Below are 25818 nucleotides of genomic sequence, written 5' to 3'. Positions count from 1 at the left end.
ACTTGGTATAAGCTTTCATGTGCATGCACACTTCCAAGAACAAACTTAGTTGGTCTCTAAGGTTGGTACCAGTTTACGGGAAGGGTAATATCTGGGAGGGGAGGAGCTCTAAGAACGGCAGCCTCCCACACAGCCTAGGACTCCTCGACTTAACTTTGCAGCATGGGAAGAAACTGAATAGCTCCCAAACCACAAATACATCATGAATTGGGGCCCTCAGTCTGCCTCCTCAGTCTATGTGGCATGTTGAACGGCTCTGAGAAATGTAGGGCTGCACATTTTGTGAGCCAAACTGAGCTTTTATCTTTATGGCAGCCAGTTCTGTAATAAAAAAAATAAATCCCTGGACGAAAGTAAATTAAAACCACTAGGGATTTGTTTGCTGCACTATTCCATCTCTGTGTGATTATGACAATTCTTACATTTCTATTTTCAAGTCTTTACTCATGCTGAGCTGTCTTGTAACATTTTTAAGCCAGTGTTTTACATTGTTCAAGGCCTAACAGAACACTGCCAGCTACCGCTATTTTGCTTGTTAGCAAAGTTAACTTGGGGAAAACAGGGAATGCTTGAAGACTTTGTTTAATCCTAAATTTTAAATGGACCAGCCAGATTCACGCTTCCTGGGCTAATAATATGCAGATTGGAACACAGCTGTCCTCCAAATTTTGCGACGCAATGCTTGGTTCAAAAAAGGTAACAAAATCCATATTAAAAATAGTACTTTAGATTAAAATGTGTATTTAAGAATCTGAATTTCCATGCAGTTAAATACACACACACACACACACACACACACACACACACCCCTGAATTGTGAGGAAATGGCTCAGAACAAAATTATGTGAAACTAGCAGAGCCTGGAAATAGCCTGATCTGTTCATCCCTATGGCAGTGCTTGCTTTGAATTGCCTTGCCTACCTTCTGAGGGTAGCGCTCTCTGGTTGTGTAGCAAGTGCTGCTATTGGAGGCTGGTCCATTAGAGCAAATGGAGAACTGCCCCACCAACCTCAGTCTGCCCTCATCCAGTCCCCACAGGCCTATCTTCTTGCTTACACCACCTGCCAGCTTCCTCCATCCTCCTCCTCCTTGTTCACACTTCCTCTTGTCCCGTCACTCCCCCCACCCCCGGGAAAACCAGTTGTTTACCTCTGAATCAGAACAGATGTCAATAGGTTTTTTCTGCAGATTGACATTTGCTCAGACGCGGCACTAAAGAGGGAGTTTTCCTGGGGAAAGCGGCCAGGCAAGCGAAAAACTTATTGGACCCATGCCTAGATAACATGGGACGAGCGGAAAACCGCTTGGATCCATGCTTTCTAGGCACGGGACAAGCGGAAGTGTAGGTGAGTCCTTAGTCTGAGTGTTGCCCTCATAAAAATCATCTGAGGGAGAAGGTAACAAAACCCTACATGGTGTGGCTGATGGTCAAGAGTGATGAAAGTTGTCATCCAAAATATCTGGAGGGCACCAGGCTGGCTAGCCCTCTAGTAAGCGGTCTATATATTGGCTAAATAATATATAAATAATTGGCAGAGAGAAGGGCAGATATTTTGAACATTCGGATGAACAACTGCTGAGTTGAGTTTTGCACCCTCTGATTGGGTAGATAGACCAGGCCTCTTGCAACCATTGTGCAGGAACACAACACTCCCCTAACCTCTCAGATTCCAAAAGGGTTCACTCTCTTCCCCCTCTCTTCCCCTTTCTCTCCCCCTCCTTTTAAAGTACAGTGGTACCTCGGGTTATAGACTCTTCAAGTCACAGACTCCGCTAACCCAGAAATATTACCTCGGGTTAAGAACTTTGCTTCAGGATGAGAACAGAAATTGTGTGGTGGCAGCGGGAGGCCCCAGTGGTACCTCAGGTTAAGAACAGTTTCAGGTTAAGAACGGACCTCCAGAACAAATTAAGTTCTTAACCCGAGGTACCACTGTACAGCACTGGCTGAGCATACTCAAGACCACCCTGCCAGGATTCAGTTTTATATTAAAAGGTGACAATACATCTCCAAGCTAAGCTTGCATATTGGGCATCCATAATAGGATAAACACAGTGACCATCCAGCTTGGTCCAGGTCAGTCCCTGGCATATATGACAACCCTCAGATTAAGGCCTGATGTTGAAAAAGAGTGGGCTGTGGAGAGAGAGGGTGGTCTCCCTTATTTGCTGTGTGTGTGTGTGTGTGTGTGTGTGTGTGTGTGTGTAGAGCTTTAAAAATAATTGTCCTCGTATCCAAGGCCATATAGGTTAGTGAAAAAGTACATTCTTTGTATGCAGAAGGTCCCAAGTGCCTCCAGCTACAGCTGGGAATGTCCCTTGTCTGAAATCCTGTAGCAGGATTTGCCAAGGATCTGCCTCGCATGCAGAAGGCCCCAGGTTCAAAACAGGGCATCTCCAGGTAGGTGTTCCCTGCCTGGAGAGCTGGGTTGTTGAGCTTGTTTTGTTTTGGCCTAAATTGTTGAGCCATTTCTTTGCAAACCCCCCCCCCTGCAAGATTAAGTTTTTGAACATTTTTTTGGGGGGGGGGGAATTCACCCAAAAAGCAACACTTCCAATATGGGCTGCCATGTGCCTGGATTTTTCGGGACATTTTAACCAATTTCTGAAAATACCACCCAGGCGCTAATTTCAGCGGACAAATCCTGGACATGTCTGGGAAATTCCAGATGTATGGAATTCCCAAACTAAAAATCCCAACTTGCCCCCCTCCAGGACAGATTGATCTAGTTAAGCTTGCCAAAGTCCAACCTGTGATTTTGGTAGTTGCCGTTCTTCAGGGTTATCAGTAAAGTGTTTTATAAAGGGATGCTACATTTCAACAAAATCAGCTATATCATTTGTATTATTCAATGCGTGTAATCTCTTTGTTAATTTTTCTGATACAGCGATAGGCCATACATTCTGTTTCCAATGAGAGATGCACAGTTGTTCCAATCCTTTCCAGTTCTGCGCTACTAAAAGAAAAGTAATTAGTTCTTTGTAGGAAAGGTCAGGTTGCCCTTCTTTAAAAATAGTTAACAATCCCAAACTTGGGGTACATTCCATATGTTGGCCTGTAATATAGCTTATTTCTGTAAACACTCTTTGCCAGAAAAGCTTTTTATGTTCAAACGTCCACCACATGTGAAATGTTGTACCTATTGCAGCCTCTCCAGCACAATAGTGGAATAGTTTTATTAATAGCTATGGTGTCAAATGAGTATGAGGCACCTTGCTGTGTTCCTGCGATCTAGGCTGGGTCTGAAAATTATCGTGATGTTTTATCTCCCCTTTTCCAGTCTTTGAAATGTTCAAGGTAACCTCTGCAGTACTCATTTCTTTTGTTGGTTGTGTTGGCGAGAAAGGGAACTGGAAGTTCTTCTGCTTTTGTGAACCCCTGTCAATTTACAGATTATCAGTTTGGCAAAGAATTGAAAGAGCACAGCAGCCAGCACAGCTAGTGAAAGTCACCAAATCAGTGAGGGTACCAAAGTTCAGCAAACTCAAAGCACACTAAGCCGCTGCTGCCAAGTCTAGACAGCACAGCAAAACCCCATCAGAGAAAATTCATTTTGAGTCCTGTTTCCTTAATTTGAGCAGCAGATTTCCATAGCAAACCCAGATGCCTGTTTGAATTCTGGTGCCATCTGCACCATGTAATTCAACTTTTAACTTCCTTTCAGTAACGGCAGCTGTTGTCCGCCTGCCTTTTGTCTGAAGTTGTACTGCATCATGGGTTTTGTAGTCTTAAGGCATCATAGTGTTCAGGCTCTCATTTGGGGGGGCCTACACATGTTGGAGTTGGTGTCAGGTAGCGTCTGGTCCCTGAGCAAGGCAGGCCGACAGAGAGCTCCAAGTGGGCAAATTTATCTGACAAAAGATGAAGACAACCTGAGCATTTTTAAACTGTCAGCCAGCAGACTGCCTCTCCTAAGCTCCACCCCTTGAGGAAAACGCGAATTCTTAAACCCCTCTGGCCTGAAGATGGGCGTAGAAATCATAGAATTGTAAAGCTGGAAGGGACCCTGAGGACCATCTAGTCCAGGGTTTCCCAAACTTGGGTCTCCAGCTGTTATTGGACTACAATTCCCATCATCCCTGACCACTGGTCCTGCTAGCTAGGGATGATGGGAGTTGTAGTCCAACAACAGCGGGGAAACCCTGATCTAGTCCAACCCCCAGCAATGCAGGAATATGCAGCTGTCCCATACAGGGATCAAACCTGCAACCTTGGTGTTATCATACATTCCTACCACCTGCCTGGTATATTGCCTGCACTATTGGACCAATGAGGTACTATGACACTATGGTGGGTGGCATTTGGTTGCTCAGGATCAGGGGAAGGTGCCCACGAGGGTCCTGACTCTGACTGTACAGGCTCTGTGGACCGGGTTTTCTGTAGGCTCCTGTCTGTCAGCCTCAGTGGTCTTGTGGAAGCGATAACAAGATGTGGCTCTTGCACATGGATGCTTCATTTGCAACAATGCAGACGGTTATGTATCAAATGTTTATAATATTAGGAGAATAGAGCAGGTTTGGTGCAAAAGAGTAGTTATCTCAAGACCACTCAATGTTCATTTGTTTAGGACCCGAATAGCTCTTCACTCAAAAGTGCTGCCTGCTACTCCATCTTCCAGACTTAGCTGTCTTCCAGGCTTAGCTTCACTACAGAAGGCTGGATTTGCTCTTGATGCAAATACCACAGCCAGCGCATGATATCAAGCCATGCTTTCTTTACAGTTTGTTCAACACACCAGGAGGGGGGCTGTTGACAGGGAGAAGTTTGCAAGCTCTGCCCCTCCTCCTCACCTTTTGTATCACTCTGCAAAAAATGGAAGGCAAACATATCAAGCAGGGAGCCTCCTCTGGATGTGTGGAGGCTCTCTACATGTTTTTTCCAGGGATTTTAAAACATGTGGAGATCCTCCACAAGCACACAGTTTTCCTGCTTCATTCATTAGTCCTCCAACTTATTGAGAGCAATGCAAGGGACTCTTCCCTTTGCATGTTGAATGAACTGACTTTTGCAACACCTGAAGAGGGCTAATGTGGATGCTGAATCTGATCCAGCAAAATAAATTCTCAAAAATCTCGTATGCGGTGTGGAAATTAAAGCATGCAATTAAAAACATTTGCCAGTCAGTTCGGGTATAATCTGCCGTGTTGCTGCCGGTGTTAAACAACTTCAGCAAACAAGCTCCATCGCTTTTGATTTCGGTAATACGTAAAAACATGCTTCAATCTCCCATTGAAATTGGTGGGTCTCGAAGCACTTACCTTCGACTGGCTTGTTCCCATCCATGTTTATCCCTTTGATTTCTTCTTCTTTTTTTTAAGCAACAATAAATCAAGTCTGTTTTTGAAGAGCTAAACAACACTCAGTGTATCACAGTCAGGAAAACAAAGCATCTGATTTGCATAATGTCACCTTCATTTGCATAATGAAACAATTTAGTATAATCTTTTTTATTTGGAAGTGAATTTGGGCATCTTCAGCTGAAGATGCTCTCGGTTAGGTGAGCTCCTCCAGATCTAACCATTGAATTTCATCAATGGTGTTGTGTTTAGTTCCCCACTGTTCTCTTTTCTTCCTTCATCAGCCACACGGTAGCTTTTAAACCCTCCACATGTAGTGATGGGGATGTGGGCTTCTATTCCTGTGTGGATCATGTGCCAGGTATAAACAGCCACAGGCTTTGCTTTCAAAGGCCCAGGCATCTTAGTAGAGTGGCAGGTACACAGATGAAGTCAAGAGGGTCTCTTGGGTGAAAGGTGTTCCATAAATATAAGAGCATATTATCATCACTGTTGCCCATTTGAATCTCACAGCTCTCATCCCTTGACACACTGTGCCATAAAATAATTCATGAAATGTAAGAAGATACATGGTATATAGACTAGAATACTTATTAGCCAACTTAACACAGGCAGTTTTTTTGAGATTCATGGGGCTCTTCAACAGGCAGAAGAGGAAGGGAGTAAACCCAGCAGACGAAATTTTATACAAACTGGTGTTTAGTTGTAACTCGTACCGGGTCTCTGATAGCATGCCTAGAGATGACTGTGATTAAGGCAGCACAGTAGACACATCGTTGAAATAAATCAATACATTATACATAGAGCAGGTGACAAGTCGCAGAAAACGTGTGCATGGCAAATAAAGGGGTTATTTGCAAAACTAACACGCCCTGTATGTTGAACACCAGTCCTTTGCAATGCATAAGAATGCTTGCATGTTTGAAATGTTATTAATTTCTAAAATAAGAGTTGGAAGTATTCAATGCAGCCTTGAAAGTACTCTTTCTTGTCTACGTGGCAATCCTAAATCACAAGTAATGTGTGGTTCTGGTTGCTTAGTGGTGAGGGAAGAACCCTCTTTCCTTGCTCATAAGGCACCCCTTTGCAGATACCCTCAGCCACCGTAAACTCTGGTTTTCTGACTACTCTATTAATTTGGACATGTTCTCCTTATTTTTCGGAAACTTACTGAAGTTTTCTATTCAGTGTTGTTTGAAATTGAAATTTGAGCCTCTGGTAGATCAAAGCAAACTGCTCTACAGCTCAGGTCTTGCAAGCTAACTAACACTTTGCGGGGAATTAGGAAAGAGCGTTACAAAGGACCCCAGCTATGATGCAAAGTGCCATGCAATGTGCCATGTGAAGTGTGCTTTGCAGTCCAGCTCAGGTTTGTTGGCAAGTGCTTTGATCTGCCAAGCTCTGCTCTTAAAAAGCTTTGCTGAAGCCAAGCTGATAGATCAGAGTTGAACTTTTTACAAGGCAGTAGCCTCCTTTTTGGAGGGGAGAGCAAATTAATTAAGTTAAAATTCTCTGATCAAATGCTCAGCGGACAAACCATGCAGGGGGGGAAAACACCCCAGCATATAACGTGCAAAGGACGGAGAAGACATACATCCACTGTTCAGCCTTAAAAGAATGGGAATAAGATACGTACCAGTAAATATGTTCAGGCACAGGAGACTGGTTTGGCCTCCATTTCCTCATAGATTGAGAGGATGAGAATAAATGGCCGTGAAGCAAACCTAAATCTCCCTCTTTTTGGATTTTCGAAAGTTGTCAGATCCAGTGGCAGAACGGAGCATGCAGAGAATGGAGGTCTGCTTACCTTCTTAGTATGGACTAACTGCATACATTTGGGAAATCTGTAGCCAAGCAAACATACCTGTTTGCCAATACAGAGAACATACTTTGTAGCTGGCTGTAATCCCTGGCAGAAGCAACGGGAAAATATTTCTGTTCCTTTGAGAATTATCGGCTCTTTCCAAACACTATTCTCCCTGTGCAAAGAAAGCCCAACATGTGAATCTTGAAGAACATTGCCTGAAGACTCAGGAGAATGTTTTCTCCTTTATTAATCCCCTCTGACAAGAACTCAATGAGACATTCTTCCCAAAGCACACCTCTCTTGCCCAGGTTCCTGTGAATGACAAGTGCTAAGCACCCCATCTCCATGCCACTAGATCTGTGCATTGGCAACCCACAGCCATTCCCACCTTTTGACTAGAGCTCTGCTCCCCATCTGTCAGTAAGGTTGAGAAATTCACTTCAGTTTTCATTTAAAGGTGATCCTTCCTAATTCTCACTTCAAAATCAATAGTGAGCCAAAGCAGGTGCTACCCTTTGAAATCTGTACTTCTCTGAATTTTGCAGGAACCAAAAACCTGGGTACCAAAATGTGTAAATTAGGGAAACATGTGCCTGAAAATGCATATATTCATAAAAATAACATATAAAAATGCACTCTGTCATGGGAAATGGCTTGCAGTAACATGCCTACAGAAAAATTGCATACAGGATTGTATGTATTAGGACAATAGTTCCCAAACTTTCCCCCCCATGAGTTGCCTGAAAATTGCTGAGGGTCTTAGTAAGCTACTTAACGTCCCCCCCGCCCGCCTGTTGAAACAATTGTAATGTGCTTTGCTAGCTGCTGTGTGATTTTTAAATGTATTTTGTTACTTCTTTTAATTCTTATGTGTTGTATTTATTGAATGACCATTTGAATTCCATAGAATCCATCAAACTCAGATGGTAACAGTGAAACACAGTGCAAGAAGTAAAAGAAGCAATAAAAATACAATTAAAAAGCAATATGAATATTTAGTGCGATGAATGTGCTGCTCCTTACCGTCAACCCAAAATCCACCTGAACAAAGCTTGGTCTGTGAAGAGCTGGTCGGGAACCCCTGCTTTAATTAAAAACTAAAATTAGAATTCTGGAGTTAACTGGAAAGCTTTGCTTGCTGTCAGGACTGGTGTCACCCATGTGCTTGCTCTTGTCTAAATTACTACTAATATCTTCCCTTTTCTACATGTACAAGTCTGAACTTCTCTGCAGGTTGCCATGTGCCTAGATTTAGCATATCTAAATAATGTTGGGGGCGGTATTGACAGTGCTTGGTTACTTAAAAGGCCATGCCTGTCCAACTTCATAAGGAACTGGTTCCTTCATCATAGTTTCATTTATTTATTCTGCTAGCAGAAGCTATGGGAGAGACACAACACAGCTGTAGACAATTGGAAACTTAACTCGCCAGCTGCAATCTCCCGCTTATCTCTTCAGATGTAAGTCCTGGAAACAATATCTAGGGGGAAAACTGCTTTCCTTTACGTTTGACTGTCATGGCTTCCCCAAAAGAATCCTGGGAATTTAGTAAGGGTAGTGACACCATGTCTGCTAAAGATTCCAAGCCCCCTGGCTCACTGTTCTACAGTTGCTATTATTCCCTGTAGCGATGGAATGACTGTTAAACCGGATTAGGCTTGTAGTATAGTTAAGCCCTGTGTTTTTCAAGAAGTCACTGACATGCTCCCAATATTGTAATGTATCCTCTTGTGTGATGCAGTCACGAAATCTGTGGCACACAATAGCACCTTTGTATTAGGGATGAATGAATCTGTTGATTTAAACCATCCTATATATATATGCATTTGCATACATATTCTTTGGGTTGGAGAACTGCATGGCAAAATCCAAAGAAGTTTGAATTTCAAAGGATGGCTCCATTTCATTGTGCTTTTTGTTTCAGGAAGTGCAAGTTAGGTGGACTTGCATTAAAATGTGAACCAAACAAAATTTAGTCCTGAGGTGTTTCTAGGGCCCTTTTTCTTGTAGGAGCTGCATCTCTGAGGCAAGATTCCAAAACAGCTAAGAAAAATATGTCTGTATCAGGATAGATAAGCCCTGTGCAGTTGTTTGGCATAGAACAAGGATGGGCAAAACTTTATCCTTTTCCATTCTCAAGTGTACTGTTCTTAAATTCACAGTACCATGTTTCTGCAGCAATTTGCATTGGAAAAAAAACCCTCATTAAAATTTGTCAGCATTTTAGTGCAAATCTTTCCCAATAAAGCATATTTTATGTGACTTGCCTAATATACATGTTTTTGAAAGCAATTTTCCCTAATGTAATTTTGTATGTTATTTTCTTTGATGTATGCATTTTGACACATTTTCTCCCAACATGTGGGTGCCAGATTCACCTGTGTTATGAGTTTCTGGGTGCCAGACACTGAACCCCTGGATTCAGCAAATGTTAGAATGTACCGGTAAGCCAGGCCACTTTCCTGATAAGGAAATTGATGAGGCCGTTAGAAGACAAAAGGAAGATGGTGAGCCATTAGGAAAGCCAAAGAGAGGGGACTCTGCCAGATAGCAAATGGGAGGGGCACCTCCCTCAACTCAGAGTTAGTTAGAAGCCAAAGGCAGAATTTGAAGTAGAGTTTGAGAGCTGGTGGTGATGTGACCTTGAGGAAAAAGTTTGCCGGGTGGTAAAGGCGGCAAGCTGGAAAGAAAGGGTCAGAAGACAATGGTTGATGTCTGTTTTGATCCAAGGCTGTGCCTATGCCAATAGCATAACCCTATTGGAGTGTTAACGCCGTGAACCCCTCCATTGTAGGCTCAGGTTGTATGTATGTGTAAATAAACCATTTACCCTAAAGACACCACAGTCTCCACCATGCCTCATTTCGAAAAGGAAACATAACCACTGGCTAAGTGCCTGAGACCCCTGGAATCTCACACCACTCAGAGATTGGGGTGATGCATAGCAATATGGATTTTTGCATATTTGTACTGTAGAGTTGGAAGATCCTCATCACAAAATTCAGAGAAGCGTTGATATCACAGGAGAGGTGTATTTTTGTTTGCTGTCAGCTCAAGAAGGGCTGTGAAGAACAGGCCCAGCTATCCCTCTACCTTGAAGCTGCTCCATACATGAACCCCCTTCACACTGATGCCAGTTACGCATCAATTAGGGATGCACGCAGCAGCTCCTGGGGGCAAGACTAGCCAGGCACATTCTCCATCACATATTTGGTACCTGTGAGTACTGAACAACTGAACAGAACCTGTGGGACAGTCTCTTAGTGAGAGAGAGTCCGGTGCACGCAATATCTCACTGAGAACAACACACCCACCCCACTCCACAAACAAGCTTTGAAAGTTTGTTATCTGGCAGCTTCAATTTAAAGAATGTGATCTTGTTTTGAGAATGGGCGAATTTAAGTATTTAACTACCACTGTTTTTCTCACCCCAAAATTGTCCCCCAGAAATGGTCATGGCTTCAAACTCCATTCATCTAAGCCTACTCTGCCCTCTCAAACTTAGCTCTGGGTGGATTTTTTAAAGATCACCACCCTCCTATCAATGTGGTCTGGGAGTCCACTTTTGGATACTGTGACTAAGCATGGCAGAGTGCTTGAAGGAGCTGTGTTTTGTTTTTCATTTTAGGGGGTTGTGTAAATTCATTGAAGTGAGCAAAAAGCCTCCGGACTTTCAAGCCGATTGCTCTTACTCAGCTCAGGTGACAAGAGTTGTAGATGTTTCATGTTGGTTGTGAGGATATAACTGATTTTCCATTCATTTCTTTGAAGCCCCTCCTGGAAATGTGGCAGCCCCATCTAGCAAGGAAGGCTGGCTATAGCCCTGATCGACCAGCCAAGAAGGAGGAGGAGGATCAGGCGAGAGAGACTCACACGATTGGTCCGGCCCACATGGTTCAATATACAGATGCTTACTGCAGCAGTGTGGGATCGCCACGAAGAAGCAGTTCCCACACCGCTGAGGTAACATGAGAAGGAACCCCATCAGTATCCAGAAAGAGGTGTATTTTGTGGCCGGCATTTGGAGGTTGGAGCGGGGGTGGGGAGAGCTCTGGGCCTAAAAGCCTTGATTTATTTTGAATTCTGGCATAAATTAAGCCTTGCTTTTCCCCCCTGAATGTTCCACCTGATAAAACCGAAACAATGTCAATTCTGTGAAAGATTAACCTCCACTGATTTGAGAAAGTACCATCAAGTCAGCTACCCTGACATTCCGCCATGCACGTGTGCCAGGCCCCTTAGCAACCAAGTTGAGAGCATAGCAACGGCAGCTCTTTGGCTGAAAAGCCCCCACACCATTGTCAAAATACAGCTGGATCAGCTTTCCCCCTCTTCTTCCCCTTCCTTATCCAGTCAGTTTTATGCTGCTTCTTTTTTCTTTTCTCAATGAAGTAAGCTATCAGGGAGACGGGGAGGAAAAAAAACAGATTGCTCGCCTGATGTAGACGGGCAAAGCTTTGTCTCAGATTCAAAAACAGCTGCTCAGAGATAATCTTGAAGATGGTTTGATGATGGGAGATACCTTTGGGAAATGCCTGAATTTAAATATCTGGGTTTTTTATTTATTTATTTCAAAGATAAGGATGTATGCAAGGTTTCAGCTTAACCAAGGGATCAAAGCAGAATCAAGTATTTATAAAGACACTAAGGCAGAAAGCCTCAGGTTAAAAGTCAGAGCTGACAGTTGCAATCTGCATGGTGACCATTTTTATCCTGTGTTTGCAAAGGACATGAGGTAAAATGAGGCAGCTGCTTCCAAGTGGTAGATTTTGGGCACCCATTTGGAGTCCCACATGTCCCTGGCCTTTAAAAGGATCCAGGCCTTTACTGAGGCAGTCCCTGCCCTGTGGGACTCCTTGCCAGTAGGAACTAATGTTGTTCGTCTTCAGTCATCTTCTAAAAACAGTATTATTCTGACAGGCCTTTAAAACCTTAGATACTTAATTTCAGTGCCTACTTAATGCATTTTTGGTTAGGCAGGCCTGTCCAGATGTGTAGAGTGTTGACCTGTGTTTTAATCTCTCTTTAGTTTACTGTTGATTTTAATTATCTTTCGAATGTTTTAAATACTGCTTTTTAAACTGTCACACACACACACACACACACACACACACACACAGTCTCCCCACATGCAGGTTTTATTACAGTCAGCAGACCCTCCAAGTGTCCCTGTTTTCCAGGAACAGTCCTGGATTTACAGAAACCATCCCAGTTTCTGATTTGATCCTAGAATGTCCTGCTTTTCCTTAGGACGTCCCTATTTTCATCAGACAAATGTTGGGGGGTATGGTAGGCTGTCCCTACGTTCATCAGAAAAACGTTGGAGGGTTTGCGAGTTATACAACTCCCGAGCCAAAGAGATAAGTAACTATATAACCTTTAGAAGATATCTGAAGGAAGCCCTGTATAGAGAAGTTTTTTAAATATTTAATTATGTTTTCATATATAGTATGTTGGAAGCCACCCAGAGTGGCTTGGGCAACCCAGTCAGATGGGTGGGGTATAAATAATAAAATTATTATTATTACTATAGTCCCTATTTTCATTGGAGAAATGTTGGAGGGTATGAGTCAGGTGGCATATGCATTTTGATAGATAGATAGATAGATAGATAGATAGATAGATAGATAGATATCCCCACTTTTCCCAAGAGGAATAATTAGTCAAATTGGGCAACTGTGTACAGTGGTGCCTCGCAAGACGAAATTAATTCATTCTGTGAGTTTTTTCGTCTTGCGAATTTTTCGTCTTGCGAAGCACGGTTTCCCATAGGAATGCATTGAAAATCAATTAATGCGTTCCTATGGTCAAAAAAAGTCCAAACCAAGCCAAATTTGGTACAAAAAGAGTTTATTAAGTGCTCGCTCTTTAAAGTCACACATACTGTAAAGAGCATTTCAAAAATTGAAGGAACAATAATTTAAGTTTCTAAACATGACAGAAAAGCATTTAAAAATCACCAAAGTGTACTGTACATACATTTTCTAAGACTCTGGGGGACAACTCGAAGAAGGTTCCTCTTCCACTCTTTGCTTCTTGCTGTCCATGGTCTGCTGCTTCATCCGCCTTTTCAGCACCTCCCTGAAAGACGACATGACCCTTGTATCAAAAGTGTTCGCAAGGTCACGTGTCAGGTCCTTGTCAGGGTGGTGCCGCTGTGCAAAAGCCTGCACATCTTTCCACTTCTGGCAAATGTTCCTCAGTTCTTTGGAGGACAGCCGTTACTCAGTTGCTTCCTCCTCTTCCAGCGAGGCCTGCTCCTGCGCAGCCTCTGCCTGCAGTTTGACCAGCTCCTGGGTGGTCAGCTCGTGGTCGTGCTCCTCCACCAGCTAGCTGACGTCCTCCTCTGTGACCTCCAGGCCCATGGTCCTCCCCAAGGAAACAATGTCCTGCACCACTGTTGACTCTGGTGCATCAGAGTCACTTGGTGCCACACAGTCCGGCCACAGGCTCCCAGAAAACACACAAGCTTCCAGATTCTTGCAAACCCCTTCTCAACAATTCCCTGACCCCCCCAGCCACCCACCACACAGAAATCCAAACCCAGAAATCTTTTTTTTTAACAACAGCAGAGTGCCCCAATGGTCACAAAAAATCATAAAAATGCAGGAAAAAAACACACAAGCTTCCAGATTCTTGCAAACCCCTCCCCAACACCAAGTCCTTGAATTCCGAACACCCCAACCCAAAATCCAAAACCCCCCAAAAAAGTTTTAAAAGTTTAACTTACCAAATGGCTGCAAAAGAAGTTTTGGAAAAGCTTCAAAAATCACCACAGTCTTCAAAAACCTCAAAAAAGGCTACCACACCGCATGCTATGAGTTGCTCCTCGAAGTCAAGTCGCAACTGCACCTCTTCAAGCAATGCACCCTGGGTATTAACGTGTGATGGGACGATGAGCTGCTTGTGCGTAAAATCCAAGTCCCTCAGAGTTTGGTCAAGTTTGCAAACCTCTGTCTGTAACGGAGCCCCTTAAACATGGCTCTGTCAGTCGCTTGCAGATTCCGACAGTGGTTGCTTTCGGAATCGCTTCCAACATAAAAGCTCCTTAACGGAAACACGTCTTCTGGACTCTCTGCGTGACAGTTTCCGGCGAGGAGTGGGTGTCCCTACAGGAGGTCCTGAAACCTCCCCACTGTTTTCGCTGGAAGTGTCTCGGAGCCATCCCTCCTGCTCACTTTCCCTCAGCTCAGCTCTTCTCCCCCTACTGGTTCCCTCTTCAGCTGCTGAGTCTCTCCCAACCTGTGTGAGCCCTTCCACCTCCCTTCCTTCCGATGGCAGTTCCCTGACATAACGGTTTTAAGAAAAAGGAAACAAACTTGCAAGACGTTTTCCTCTTGCGAAGCAAGGCCATAGGGAAATTCGTCTTGCGAAGCAACTAAAAAAAGAAAAACTCTTTCGTCTTGCGAGTTTCTCATCTTGCGAGGCATTCGTCTTGCGAGGTACCACTGTACATGTAGCATAGAAAATTGCTTTATACAATTGCAAGTTGGAGCACATGCTTGATAGTGTCTGAACTAGGCCTCAGTTGTAACTTGTGAAGCTAGCTAAGCTAGGGAACCTGCCTTATACCGAATCGGTATTGTCTACTTGTGACAGGGTCTCTCCCAGTCCTACTGAGACATCCAGGGGATCAGCGGAGACCTGTCCATTAGGACAAATGGAGTAGTATTCCCGTAACTTCAGTCTGCTGTCAGCCAGCCCTCGCTTGCCCATCTTCTTATTTACAGCCTGTTCGGGGGTGGCATCGGCTATCAACTTCCTCTTCCTTACTCTCAGTGCTGCCTTTATTCAACTCAACAGCGAGGATCATGGGGGCGAAACTAGAATTGGCTCTGTCTGTTGATGACTTTGGCTCCACCAACTGTTGGCCTCCCTGCTTTCTGGCCCACCACTTCCAGCGGGTGCCAGCCACTGCGGCAAAGGACTGAAACCGGGGCCTTTCTCCATGCATACCATGTCCTCTACTGCTGAGCTATGGCTCCTCCTCAATATAGCCATAATATATCTTTCCATAATCTATCTTTCCTCCCACACCAAAACCAACAAGGTTCAGAGCCTATCCCATGCCACACCAAACCGTACCAAACCAGTGAAGGAGTTTTGTGCCTTTCAGCCCCCTACTGCAAGCTGTTCCTTGAAGGTTGGGAAATTTCAAAGCTCCATGTTGGCAACAACGCTGAGAGAGACAGAAAAATTGCAGCCAATTTTACGGTAAATTATTTACGGAGAGAACATTTTCTGTGCCACCCCACAGGAATAATTAAACTCTCCAATTAATGCCTCATTTAAACGATGATTATGGCTGTTATCATTTCAATATTGATTTCTTTCCCCTTCTTCCTTTCCTTTTCCTTTTAAAATCTGGTTTCAAAATATTAGTGTCCCTCCTCCCTGCTAGCCACACATCTCCCCAGCTTGCTTATTCCAGTAGTTGTTTGTTCTCAGCTAGCATTTGCTGACAAGAAAAAGCTTCTCTTTTTGTGTGCTTGTGTGTTTTTAAAAGATAAAATGGAGCCACACAAACGCTGCATCTTCTGGATGCTAAATAGTTTCCCTGCCGATGCAAATCTTGTGTTTGAAATGCTTGTGTGGCTGTTCGGAAACTGGGCTATATTCAGACATGAGAAATGGCATTATTCAAAGGGTCTGAAAAGGTACCATGAGGAGGATTAACCCCTGGAAGATGTCTGGGGAGACCCTCTAGGAGTAGTTACTCTCTGAGAAATCTGGACAGTGTTATAATGGCCATTAGCGGGCTAAAGATTGAGAGCCGAGCATTAATGCTGACCCTGCCTCCTGGCACACAGAAATTCTGCACATAATATGGAAGGTGGCACCATCTAGAGCCATAACTTCCTCTTTAAACAGGAAGCTATTTCAAGCCACCCGTCAAGTAGTCTAGTTTTCTCATGCTTGGAGAACTGAGCTTTAGTTCAGCAGGAGCTCATCGCTGTTTTATCACATTGCGAGTTTTAATAGATTGACTTGTGTGGGTTCCCGCCCACCCGACCTCTCACAGCTGTTCTAAATCTGGTTTTATAAGCTAGATCAGGTTGTGCTATGTGCCCAGCAGAGAATGAAGCATTTATAAATATGGACATTAATAAACAAATCCCTGCCAAGCCTGTTTTTGTTTCTAGAAAGCTCTGGGACATAAAGAATTGCAATGGAAAATAGGGAGTGCATGAACAGAATGCCAGTTCTTTACTTAGTGTGAGCAGCTATTCAACCCTTCAAAGCAGGGAGCAAGGAACCTCCAGCGCTCCAGATGTTGGTCTACAACTTCCACCATCCTTGATCTTTCTGACTGTAGCTGATGGGAGTTGTACTCCAATTTAGGTAGGTTTGCCTAAATGTCCCAATTCACACTTTGCAAAACAATCAAAATCTGAAACACGGCCATCTTTTTAAATAAGTGCTTCTCTGAATTTTGTGATACAGTTCCCTAGCCAAGGTTATGCTTTAAAAATAGGTAATGTTGCTCACTACTTTGGAGCGTTTTTTTTTATTATTATTATTATGAACAAATAAAACAAATAATCCATGTCTCCACAATACAACTCTAATTCCTTTTCCTTTTCCCTTCTCTTTTTCTACCTTAAAATTCTACATCTGCACTGGGGAGGGGGGACCAAAAAAAAAATCAACAGATGGTAAAAGGCCTTGTGTATAATCTTGCAATTTCCAGGGAGTCAGTGTTCTAAAATGCTTTTCGGTGCGGCTCTTGTTCACTCGGTATTTAAATAATTTACAGTTTTAAAAAGCACCTGAGGGGCCAGAGAATGATCTGACAGCCTTTGTTTGCTGTTGCTGTGAAAAAGTGGTGCAGATTCCAGCCTGGTTGGTGCCTGGGTGGGAGATGGCATGAAAGCCCCCGATAAGCTGTTCTCAGAAGCAGCATATAAGTATACTAAATAATACAAATGCCTAGGCCATATTAAAGGAAATAGGCCCAGATGGTCTCAGGGAGGAGAGAAGAGTCCTATTTCTCGAATCTGAGTTTAATTAGAGACTGCACCAAGCTAGTAGGATACAATTACTTGATGCGAACAGCTTTGAAGTGAATGGTACTGTTGGTGCAAGCTGCCTTAGGGTGGAGCCACAGAGCATTCTCTCTGCATGCTCTCTAGCAGACTCATCAGGGATATATGAACAAGCAGCTGGAAAATGGCAAGTCAGAGCCATAATACAGCTCTCTTGGAATAAGCGCGCGTGCACACACACACACACACACACACACAGAGAGAGAGAGAGAGAAAGAGACACACACATCATCTGTTTAGCTGCCGTACCACGTAGACTTTTGTGGTGGTTCACTTTGAAGTGATTTCAAAGCTGTCCTTTAATGCTCTTTTTCTGTTTAAAGTGGTGCAGGAGACCCAGGAGTGCATGTTTTATCCAAAGCTGTAAATAAGCAAGGAAGAGTAAAAAAAAACCACACAAAAAATCACGTGTGCACCTCTGTACACGCATGCGCGCACACATAAATTCTGTGCCCTGTATAAATTTGACCAGTAATCTTTTTTTTACTACTCGAGAGGAACTTTAAAGGAACAGGCTGTGGACAAAAGCCCCATTGCCCTGATTGCCCAAAGTCCCCCCTACTGAGATCCCACCAGGCATTTTCCATCCACTGTTTCTCTTTGTAGCCGTAAAGTTTTCAAATAAATAAATAGGACTAGAAACTTGTTTTTTTAAAGGGGAAATGAGATTCTCAAGATGCTGAATTATGTGCTCATAGTCACTTTCTGCACTTAAGCAGCCCAAGGAATTGTGAAATACAGTCCTGATAATCAGTGCCCTGTTTCTATAATGGGCAGAATAAGCCCAGGCATAGCCTGGCTTTAAAAGATGGTGGGCTAAGAAAGATGGGCTAAGATGGTGTTCAAATTTACCTTTGGAGAAGCTTAGACTTCTTTGCTTTAAACCTGCTACACACAACCTTTTCCCATTTGCTTTCTCTTGTGGGTGTTCTTCTGAAGAACAAAAACCTGAACCTGCCAGTGCAGTTTATACTGTCAGCAACACAATGCATTTAAGGGCCCTGTTTTACCTTCAGGCTGCAGTGGGCAACCAAATGTTTGAATGGTCCCTTTAAAATAAATAAAGATATTGGCTCATAAAAATTAGCCTGTTGGGTACGAATTTCGGTCCTTCTATGAATTAACAGTAGAACTCAAATTACTAGGGGGGCAGAGGAGGCACACCCCCGTTAATTTTTGTGCTGTATCCTTTAGGTAGCATATTTACAGTGGGGTCTCAAATTTCAGCAGCACCCTGAGCAATGCCAAAATTTGGTGCCCTCGCTTCTCGCGCTCCACTGTAAATAATAGTTGGGATGCCTATAAGGCTCATGCTCTGTGCTATCAAACCCGTCGTGCTCCCCTAAATCCGCCTCTGATATTTATAAGGCTACAGAAGAGCACAAGAGGAGGCCTGCTGGATCAGGCCAGTGGCCCATCTAGTCCAGCATCCTGTTCTCACAGTGGCCAACCAGATGCCTTGGAGAAGCCCACAAGCAGGATCGGAGCACAAAAGCGCCCTCCTGCAGTTTCTGGCAAGTAGCCTTCATATACGTGGGGGTGGGCATGAGTTGGATATTAACTAGGGATTAAGGGCTGCAACTTGTGGATTTAATTGAGGGCTCCCCTGCCTCTTCACCTGTAACTGGAACACTTCTATACAAGCAACCCCCACACTTACAGACTGGAGTGGTTCTGTCCAGAAAATAGTTTTGCATCTTGATTTTACTGATTGCATCAACTGGCCTAGAGTCAGCAAAGAACATGATATCTTTTACTAAACCAGCATGCTGTTTTACCGTGTGTTGCACGCAGCGTTGCTCTTTCCCCTCGTGACCCCCCTGTGGAAATGGCATCTTCGTACCGGGAAGATATACGGTCATTCACGCGAAATGGGACTCTTGGCATATTACTGTTCTTTACTGCTGGGACTCCATGCCCATTACTTTTGCCTGTTCCGTGCAGCCATAAACCTCTATCGCGCTTCCCTTCCAGCATCACAATGGGCCCCTTTATGTCTCCCCGGAGCTGTTTCCCCGGGCATAATGGATAGCCAGCCTCCTGCAACTTCAAAGGTTATCTGACTTGTCTGTCTGCTAATTCTGCCTTTCCTGGTGTTATCGATAGCGTGGGCAGGAAAGAAATGAGTCCCAGGACCAACAAGGCTTTTGCAAGCAATTGCTCTGGTCCCGGGGTATGGAAGTCCACCTGTCCTGACCCTTGGTGCCTCTGTCACCACCTCCTGCTGCTGGGTGAGAAAGTGCCCTGCATCCCAGTGGGGCACTCTCCTTGCACTTTAGACAAATATCTGCAAGGTGTTTTGTTCCCTAAAAGGAGGAGGAGGTAGCAACTCAACGGAGTGACCAGCCAGTGCCTGAAGTACAGGGATGAGGAACCGATGACTCTCCAGATGTCATAGGGCTCCATCAGTCCAAGCCAACATGGCTAATGGCCAGGGATGGTGGGAATTACTCAATTTCTGCAGGCTCCCCGTTTCTGCTGTAGCGTAATAGCTTCAAAGTGCTGCTATGGTGCTACATACAGATAGAGGTTGAAAATGTAGTTGTGGTACTCTGAGCCTCCCTCTTTTCTGAACTGGGGGGTGGGGGTGGGGCTCAGTTCCTCTGCAGTGTTTGTCACAACTTCAGACACTTTTGTAGGATTTCAGTGTCCTAAGCACATGCAGCTAGAGATGACGTGATGGTTCACTTGCTTGCAAATATATCCGCTCAGCAGCTGCTCCTCCCCTGCCAGTCTGATGTTTTAAGGTGCAAGCTGCCTTGAAACCACAAGAGACTGATGAGGAATGGAACTGCCCTCCTCTATCTACTATTGCCTCAGAAATGAAAAATGGCTTGCTTGCTGCATTCCATTAATTTGTGGAATTTGCTGCTACTAGGTATAGCCATGGCCTCTAGCTTAGTTTCAAACAAATCCGCGGAGGAGAGGCCTAGTATCAATAGATACTAGTCATGATGGATATATGCAATCTCCAGACTCAGATGCACGGACTGAATATCTTCGGCTGAGGAGCAACAAGGGGAAAGGGCTCTTGCCTTTGTGCCCTGTTTTGGGGCTGCCCAGAGGCATCTGTTGGGTCGCTGTACAAGACAGGATGCTGGCCCAGGTGGGCCATTGGTCTGTTCTTAAATGCTTGCAAGGAAAGGGTCCTGCGTGCCATGTTGTGATGGCCTGGAGTCCTCTCCACCAGCAGAGTAGGTCTGCACTCAAGTAAATGCTCCAGCCTGCCTCTTTCATCATGTGGGCTCTGCCCACTTGTCATCATCTGTGGCAGGTCCCCTTTGTTCTGATGGTGCAGCACCATAGATGGGCCGACTGGACAGGAGCCAATCACAGTCATTCAGGACTGGAGTATCATAACTTTTGGTGCTGGCATGGCAGGCGATGGGCCAGGATCCACAAAAAAGTAAGGTGATCTCTATAAGGAGTCTTGGGTGGAGCTGCCCTAAATCCTCAGCTCCACTTCAGGGGCCTGAGGCTAGCTGACTTTCGCCCATGCTGCAGACAGCAGCCCACTGGAATGGCCCACACCGAGGTAGGCCATACCTAACACCCCCAAAACTCCCTGTCAGTTCCCAGTCAGTGGGCTGGGAATGTGAGAGAGACATTGGTCAGCAAGCAAGCTGTCTGACATCAGGATCCTTGTTCCAGTTCCTCACCCAAACCTCCACTATTATTCTCGTGGCCATGTTTTAGCCTAGCCCTGGTCTCTGTGTGTCGTTTTTTGCTCCCATAAGCTTGCGTCCCTATGCCTGGCGACACAAACCACCTTGAACAGATTAAAAAGGCAACGTAAATGGGAGGAAGGAAGTTACTGGGACGAGAAGGGCAAACAAAGGCAAGAAATGAGAGTGTGCTGAATGTAGGCTCAAGCTAACTGTATGGTCGATAGAGCACTGTAACAGGTTGCCAAGAAGAGTGTGTGTTTGTGTGTGTCTGTGTAATTTTCATCACCTTGTATCATTAAGAGCAAATTGGATGAACACTTGACTAGATTAATTGAGATGGACTCCCTCCATGAGGCAGGAGTTCATTCCAGCAAGGGCTGTTTACCAATTAATGAATCTCTATTTGATTAATCATCTGTTTTTTTAATAGACCAGTCATATAATTGATTAAATTTATATAAATTTTACACCATGCAAAACCTCAGTATAGGGTTTGGCTTTATGTTTGGGGGTTTTGTTTGTTTTTTAAAGATACTGAAATCAGCACAATAATTTATTTATTTCTAACACTGCAGCTCTCGTCGTAAGAAGGAAACGCCACAGTCAATATATTCTTTTTCAGTTTCTGTTCCACTGTAATAATTGCAGCAATGCACCAGAACCAAAAATAGCCTAAAAAATTAAACAGGCATGCTGCTAATGCAAAGGTACATGAAATGAAATGTTCCCGAGTTAAAATCAACACTTATCAGTGAGGTAACTGGATTGTTAGTTGACTAATAATCTACCTACACTAAACCAGTTGAAGCTTGTAGCTATACTTTGAGTCCCTATATCAATTGCCAGAGATTAGGACAGATATGTTTAGGCGTTGATATGTACCATATGTATATTGCGGGGAAAAATATTTAGGGATGTTTTCTGCTGCTGCGTTTCATGGCACATGAAATATCTTCATGATCAAAAATGCCTTTTTAGAAAAGGTGATTGGGAAGAGGTGACACGTGTGAAATCTGTTCAATGCCACATTTCTAGAAAAAGAACACTTTGCTCTCCATAATCATGTTGCTCTGTCTCTCTTCTTTTACTTTCAGACCCGAAGCTCCCGGCACTCACAGGGCTCTCAGCCTGGCCTGGCCGATCAAGCCAAACTCTCCTTTGCTTCTGCCGAGTCTCTGGAAACCATGTCTGAAGCTGAGCTGCCCATTGGGTTTAACAGGATGAACCGGTTCCGGCAAAGCTTGCCTTTGTCCCGTTCCACCAGCCAAACAAAACTCCGGTCTCCAGGTAAGAACTGTTTCTCAAGCATCCCCAGTTAGCAGAGATGTATCCTGATTTTAAACACATCTCATTGTTGAGAAAGCCGACTTTTGTCACCCTTGTTGCTTCTGTTGTGGGGCTCAGGGGTACCTGCAGTTGAAGCTATTTTGCTCCAAGTACCTTTTGTGGTTGCAGAGGGTAAAAGGTACCCAAAGCTTAAATCTCAACAGGAAGTGATGTGACCATGACAAGGGACTGGTGTCAATACCCCGCACTTTCAGATCCCCCTCTTCCTGCCCATTTGAGAAAACAAGGTCCAGAGTGTGGCCTGCCATAAGTCCTGTGACATGTTGGAACAGCTCCATGGTTTTCATGGCAGTCATGAAGTCCTGAGCCACCCCAGAGCCCTGGCATGGATGTTGAAGTCCCCCAGAACCATCAGTCTGGGAATCCTCAACACTGCCTCCAAAACTAGCTCTGTCAGCTCAGACTTATGGGCAGCCAGATGGGTGGTAAACCAACAGAATCCCTAGTATGTCCCGATTGCCCAGTGCCAGGAGCACTAGATACTTTCCCTGTAACTGGACATAGAGCCTGGAGAGAGAAATGGAATCTCTATAAACTACAGCAACACTCCCTCCCCAACCCTCAAGTCCTGCCCTGATGCCGAAAACCCAGGTGGGCACCACTGGATGAGACCAACTCTGCCCTGCTCACCCACTTAGGTCTCAGTGACACAGACCCGATGGTCCTCCTCATCCATAACACTGGTCAACAACAAATTTGTTGTCTGCGTTTTTTCAGTTGATTTAGGACGAATCTGATGCGCTGAATCCAAAAATCACATTGGTTTTGCTCAATCAGGTCAAGTTTTTGAGCTATGGACACATGTCATTTTCTTACGTTTTTGTTCACATGTACGCTTGTGTGGAGCATTTTAGATGAAGTTGGTGGGGGTAAAATGCCATGTCGAATAATTGTTTTGATTGGAAATGATTATTTTAATGAGAAGTATTCAGGTCTGATAGTTCTGGGTGATTATGTCGGAAAGGGATCAGTTTGAAGTCATAAAACCTCAAAATCTTCCATAAATTGGTGCGGCAAAGCATAAAGTTATTTAGGTATTAAACTTGGTGACCAGGATAAAGCTTGGGCGCCACACATGGTGTGCAAGGCATGCACCGAGACTCTACGTGGGTGGACCAATGGCAAGAGGAGTCTGAACTTTGGAATTCCCATGGTTTGGAGGGAGCCGACAAACCATGTCACTGACAGCTACTTCTGCGCTGTTGATGTGACTGGGATCAACAGAAAGAACCGGAGCAGCCTCAAGTATCCTGATCTTCAATCAGCACGTCGTCCTGTAGCTCATTGTGATGAAATTCCAGTGCCTATCTTCGGAGAACTTCCTGACATTAGTGACGAAGATGCCTCCAGTGTTGAAGGACATGAAGAAGAAGAAGTGGTTCTTGAAGATGATGCTCCACATCCATTTTCCCAAAAGGAGTTGAATGATCTAGTTCGCGACTTCAGCTTGTCAAAGGACTCTGCCGAACTGTTGGCATCCAGATTGAAGGGAAAAAAACCTCCTCTCTGACAGTGCTCACATCAGCTTCTTCTGCAACAGGCATCAAGAGTACCTCCGTTTTTTCTCGGAAGAGAAGGACTTGGTGTACTGTGCAGATATTGCGCAGCTTCTGCTCAAGCTTGGAGTGCCACAGTACGAAGCCAAAGATTGGAGACTGTTCATTGACAGCAGCAAGCGATCACTGAAATGTGTTCTGCTACACAATGGCAACCAGTTTGCCTCTATACCCCTGGCTCACTCGACTACACTGAAGGAGAACCATGAAGCGGTGAAGTATGTGCTGGAGAAAATTGGTTATGATCAGCATAAGTGGTTTATTTGTGTTGACCTGAAGATGGTGAACTTTTTGTTGGGACAACAGTCTGGCTTCACCAAGTACCCATGTTTTCTGTGCATGTGGGATAGTAGGGACCGTGCTCAGCATTACATGAAGAAGGACTGGCCCGTGCGGGAGGAATTGGTGCCTTGCAAAGAAAGGAATGTCATCAACGACCCTCTGGTGGACAGAGACAGAATACTCTTCCCATCGCTGTACATTAAGCTTGGCTTAATCAAGCAGTTCACCAAGGATCTGGACAAGGATGGTGACTGCTTCACTTACTTGTGCCAGGCTTTTCCAGGATTGACCATGGGGAAGTTGAAAGCTGGCATCTTTGACGGTCCTCAGATCCGTCAGCTCATCAGAGATCCAGAGTTCGGAAACTCAATGAACAAAGTGTAACTGGAAGTGTGGAAGGCATTTGTTCTGGTAATGAAGAACTTTCTTGGCAACAATAAGGCCAGAAACTACGCAGAACTTGTCAACAACATGCTGACTGCTTTCAGAAACCTGGGCTGCAACATGAGCATCAAGATGCACTACCTATTTTCACATATTTTCCTGAGAACCTGGGTTCAATGAGTGACGAGCAGGGGGAGAGATTCCATCAGGACATGAAAGAGATGGAGACCAGGTATCAGGGTCGCTGGGACGTAGTCATGATGGCTGACTACTGTTGGACTCTGAAGAGAGACCTCCCTGCCGCTGAGCATTCCTGGAGTTCCAAGAAATGGAAGTTCAAGCCCTGAAGTTTGAAAAATGGTGAAGCAACATGCAATTTACGTGTACTTACCTTTATCAGTGCCCACCATTCAGTTTACAGTAATCGATGTTTCTATCAGGTAATCAATATATGTTGTTGGGAAAACATTTTTTTCTCTTAAAAACATATTTAGGATGATATGTGTTGACAAAAATCAGCTGATAATGCCACAAAAACGTAATCGATTTTGTCACAAGATCTGATTTTTTTCAAATCAACATCGCACAAAAACCTGACCTGATGGAGAGAAACGGATGCTATTTCCTGATTCAGCAGTGCAAAAATACCCTGAATCAGTTGTAGAAATCTAGACAACATTCAAAAAGTAAAAAATTGTTGCCCAGTGTAATCAAATCATGAATGAGGGAGCTCTTACTCAGAGCTGACCTGAAATTCAGCAACAGAAGCCACAGTCCCAAGGGCTGGCTGATAAGACAACTGCAGTTCCCCAGGTTAGTGGCACACGGTCTTTGCTAACTCGATGCCTTCCATCTATTTTGAACTACAAATCCCATGCTGGTTGGGGCTGATAGGAGTTGTAGCCCCCAAACTTTTGGAGGGTACCAGGTTGGTGAAGTTTAGCAGACTGTGTATCTTTGAAAACAACAACAACAGATTTTGAGGTTTTGGCTTCTTTTTAAAGACCTGTGTTTGTGTACAGTTTAATCGCATAGTCTCTGCTTCTATGCATAACTGAAGCTAGTCTTTTTACTGTTCATACCTGGGTTCCCATTATGTTGCCATGCAGAAGTTGCAACTCCCGTCAGCTCTAGCCAGCTTGGTGAATGGTCAGAGATGCCGAGGGCCAGCCACTCCTGGTCCATATTTTTATCTTAACCATTTTTATATCTGCCACCCAGTTAGCTGGCTATGGGATGGCACAGAAATACCACTGTTACTGCTACTACTATTAGTACTACTCCTATAGTAATTTACTTGCTTGTTTTTGTTTATATTACAAATTATCGCTCGTTCAGCAAATTAACTCAAGGTGATTGAGGGAAAACATTTCTAAAGAAAGAAAGAAATAAAAATTACAAACATATTTGGAAAAGCCCATTCAGGGCTC

The 25818-nt window shown here is 44.2% G+C and overlaps 1 protein-coding gene across 17 annotated transcripts in view; it reads left to right on the top strand.

Moving 5' to 3' along the window:
• Positions 1-25818, top strand: part of SRCIN1 (SRC kinase signaling inhibitor 1) — a 335991-nt gene that overhangs the window by 250943 nt on the left and 59230 nt on the right. For 10 of the 17 annotated variants that reach the window (XM_080979259.1, XM_080979261.1, XM_080979258.1 and 7 more), the window contains 2 exons: positions 10877-11068; positions 21914-22106. In XM_080979259.1, coding sequence (XP_080835385.1) covers positions 10877-11068; positions 21914-22106 — 385 coding nt within the window. Of the gene's footprint in view, positions 1-10876; positions 11107-11425; positions 11497-15025; positions 15320-21913; positions 22107-25818 lie in introns of those variants that run through there. The other 7 variants (XM_080979257.1, XM_080979253.1, XM_080979251.1 and 4 more) reach the window with 4 other exon arrangements.

Source organism: Podarcis pityusensis (assembly GCF_964106645.2).
Source record: "Podarcis pityusensis genome assembly, chromosome: 13".
Taxonomy (NCBI): domain Eukaryota; kingdom Metazoa; phylum Chordata; class Lepidosauria; order Squamata; family Lacertidae; genus Podarcis; species Podarcis pityusensis.
Note: the sequence above shows the minus strand (reverse complement) of the source record. Positions and strands in the feature narration are given on the sequence as shown.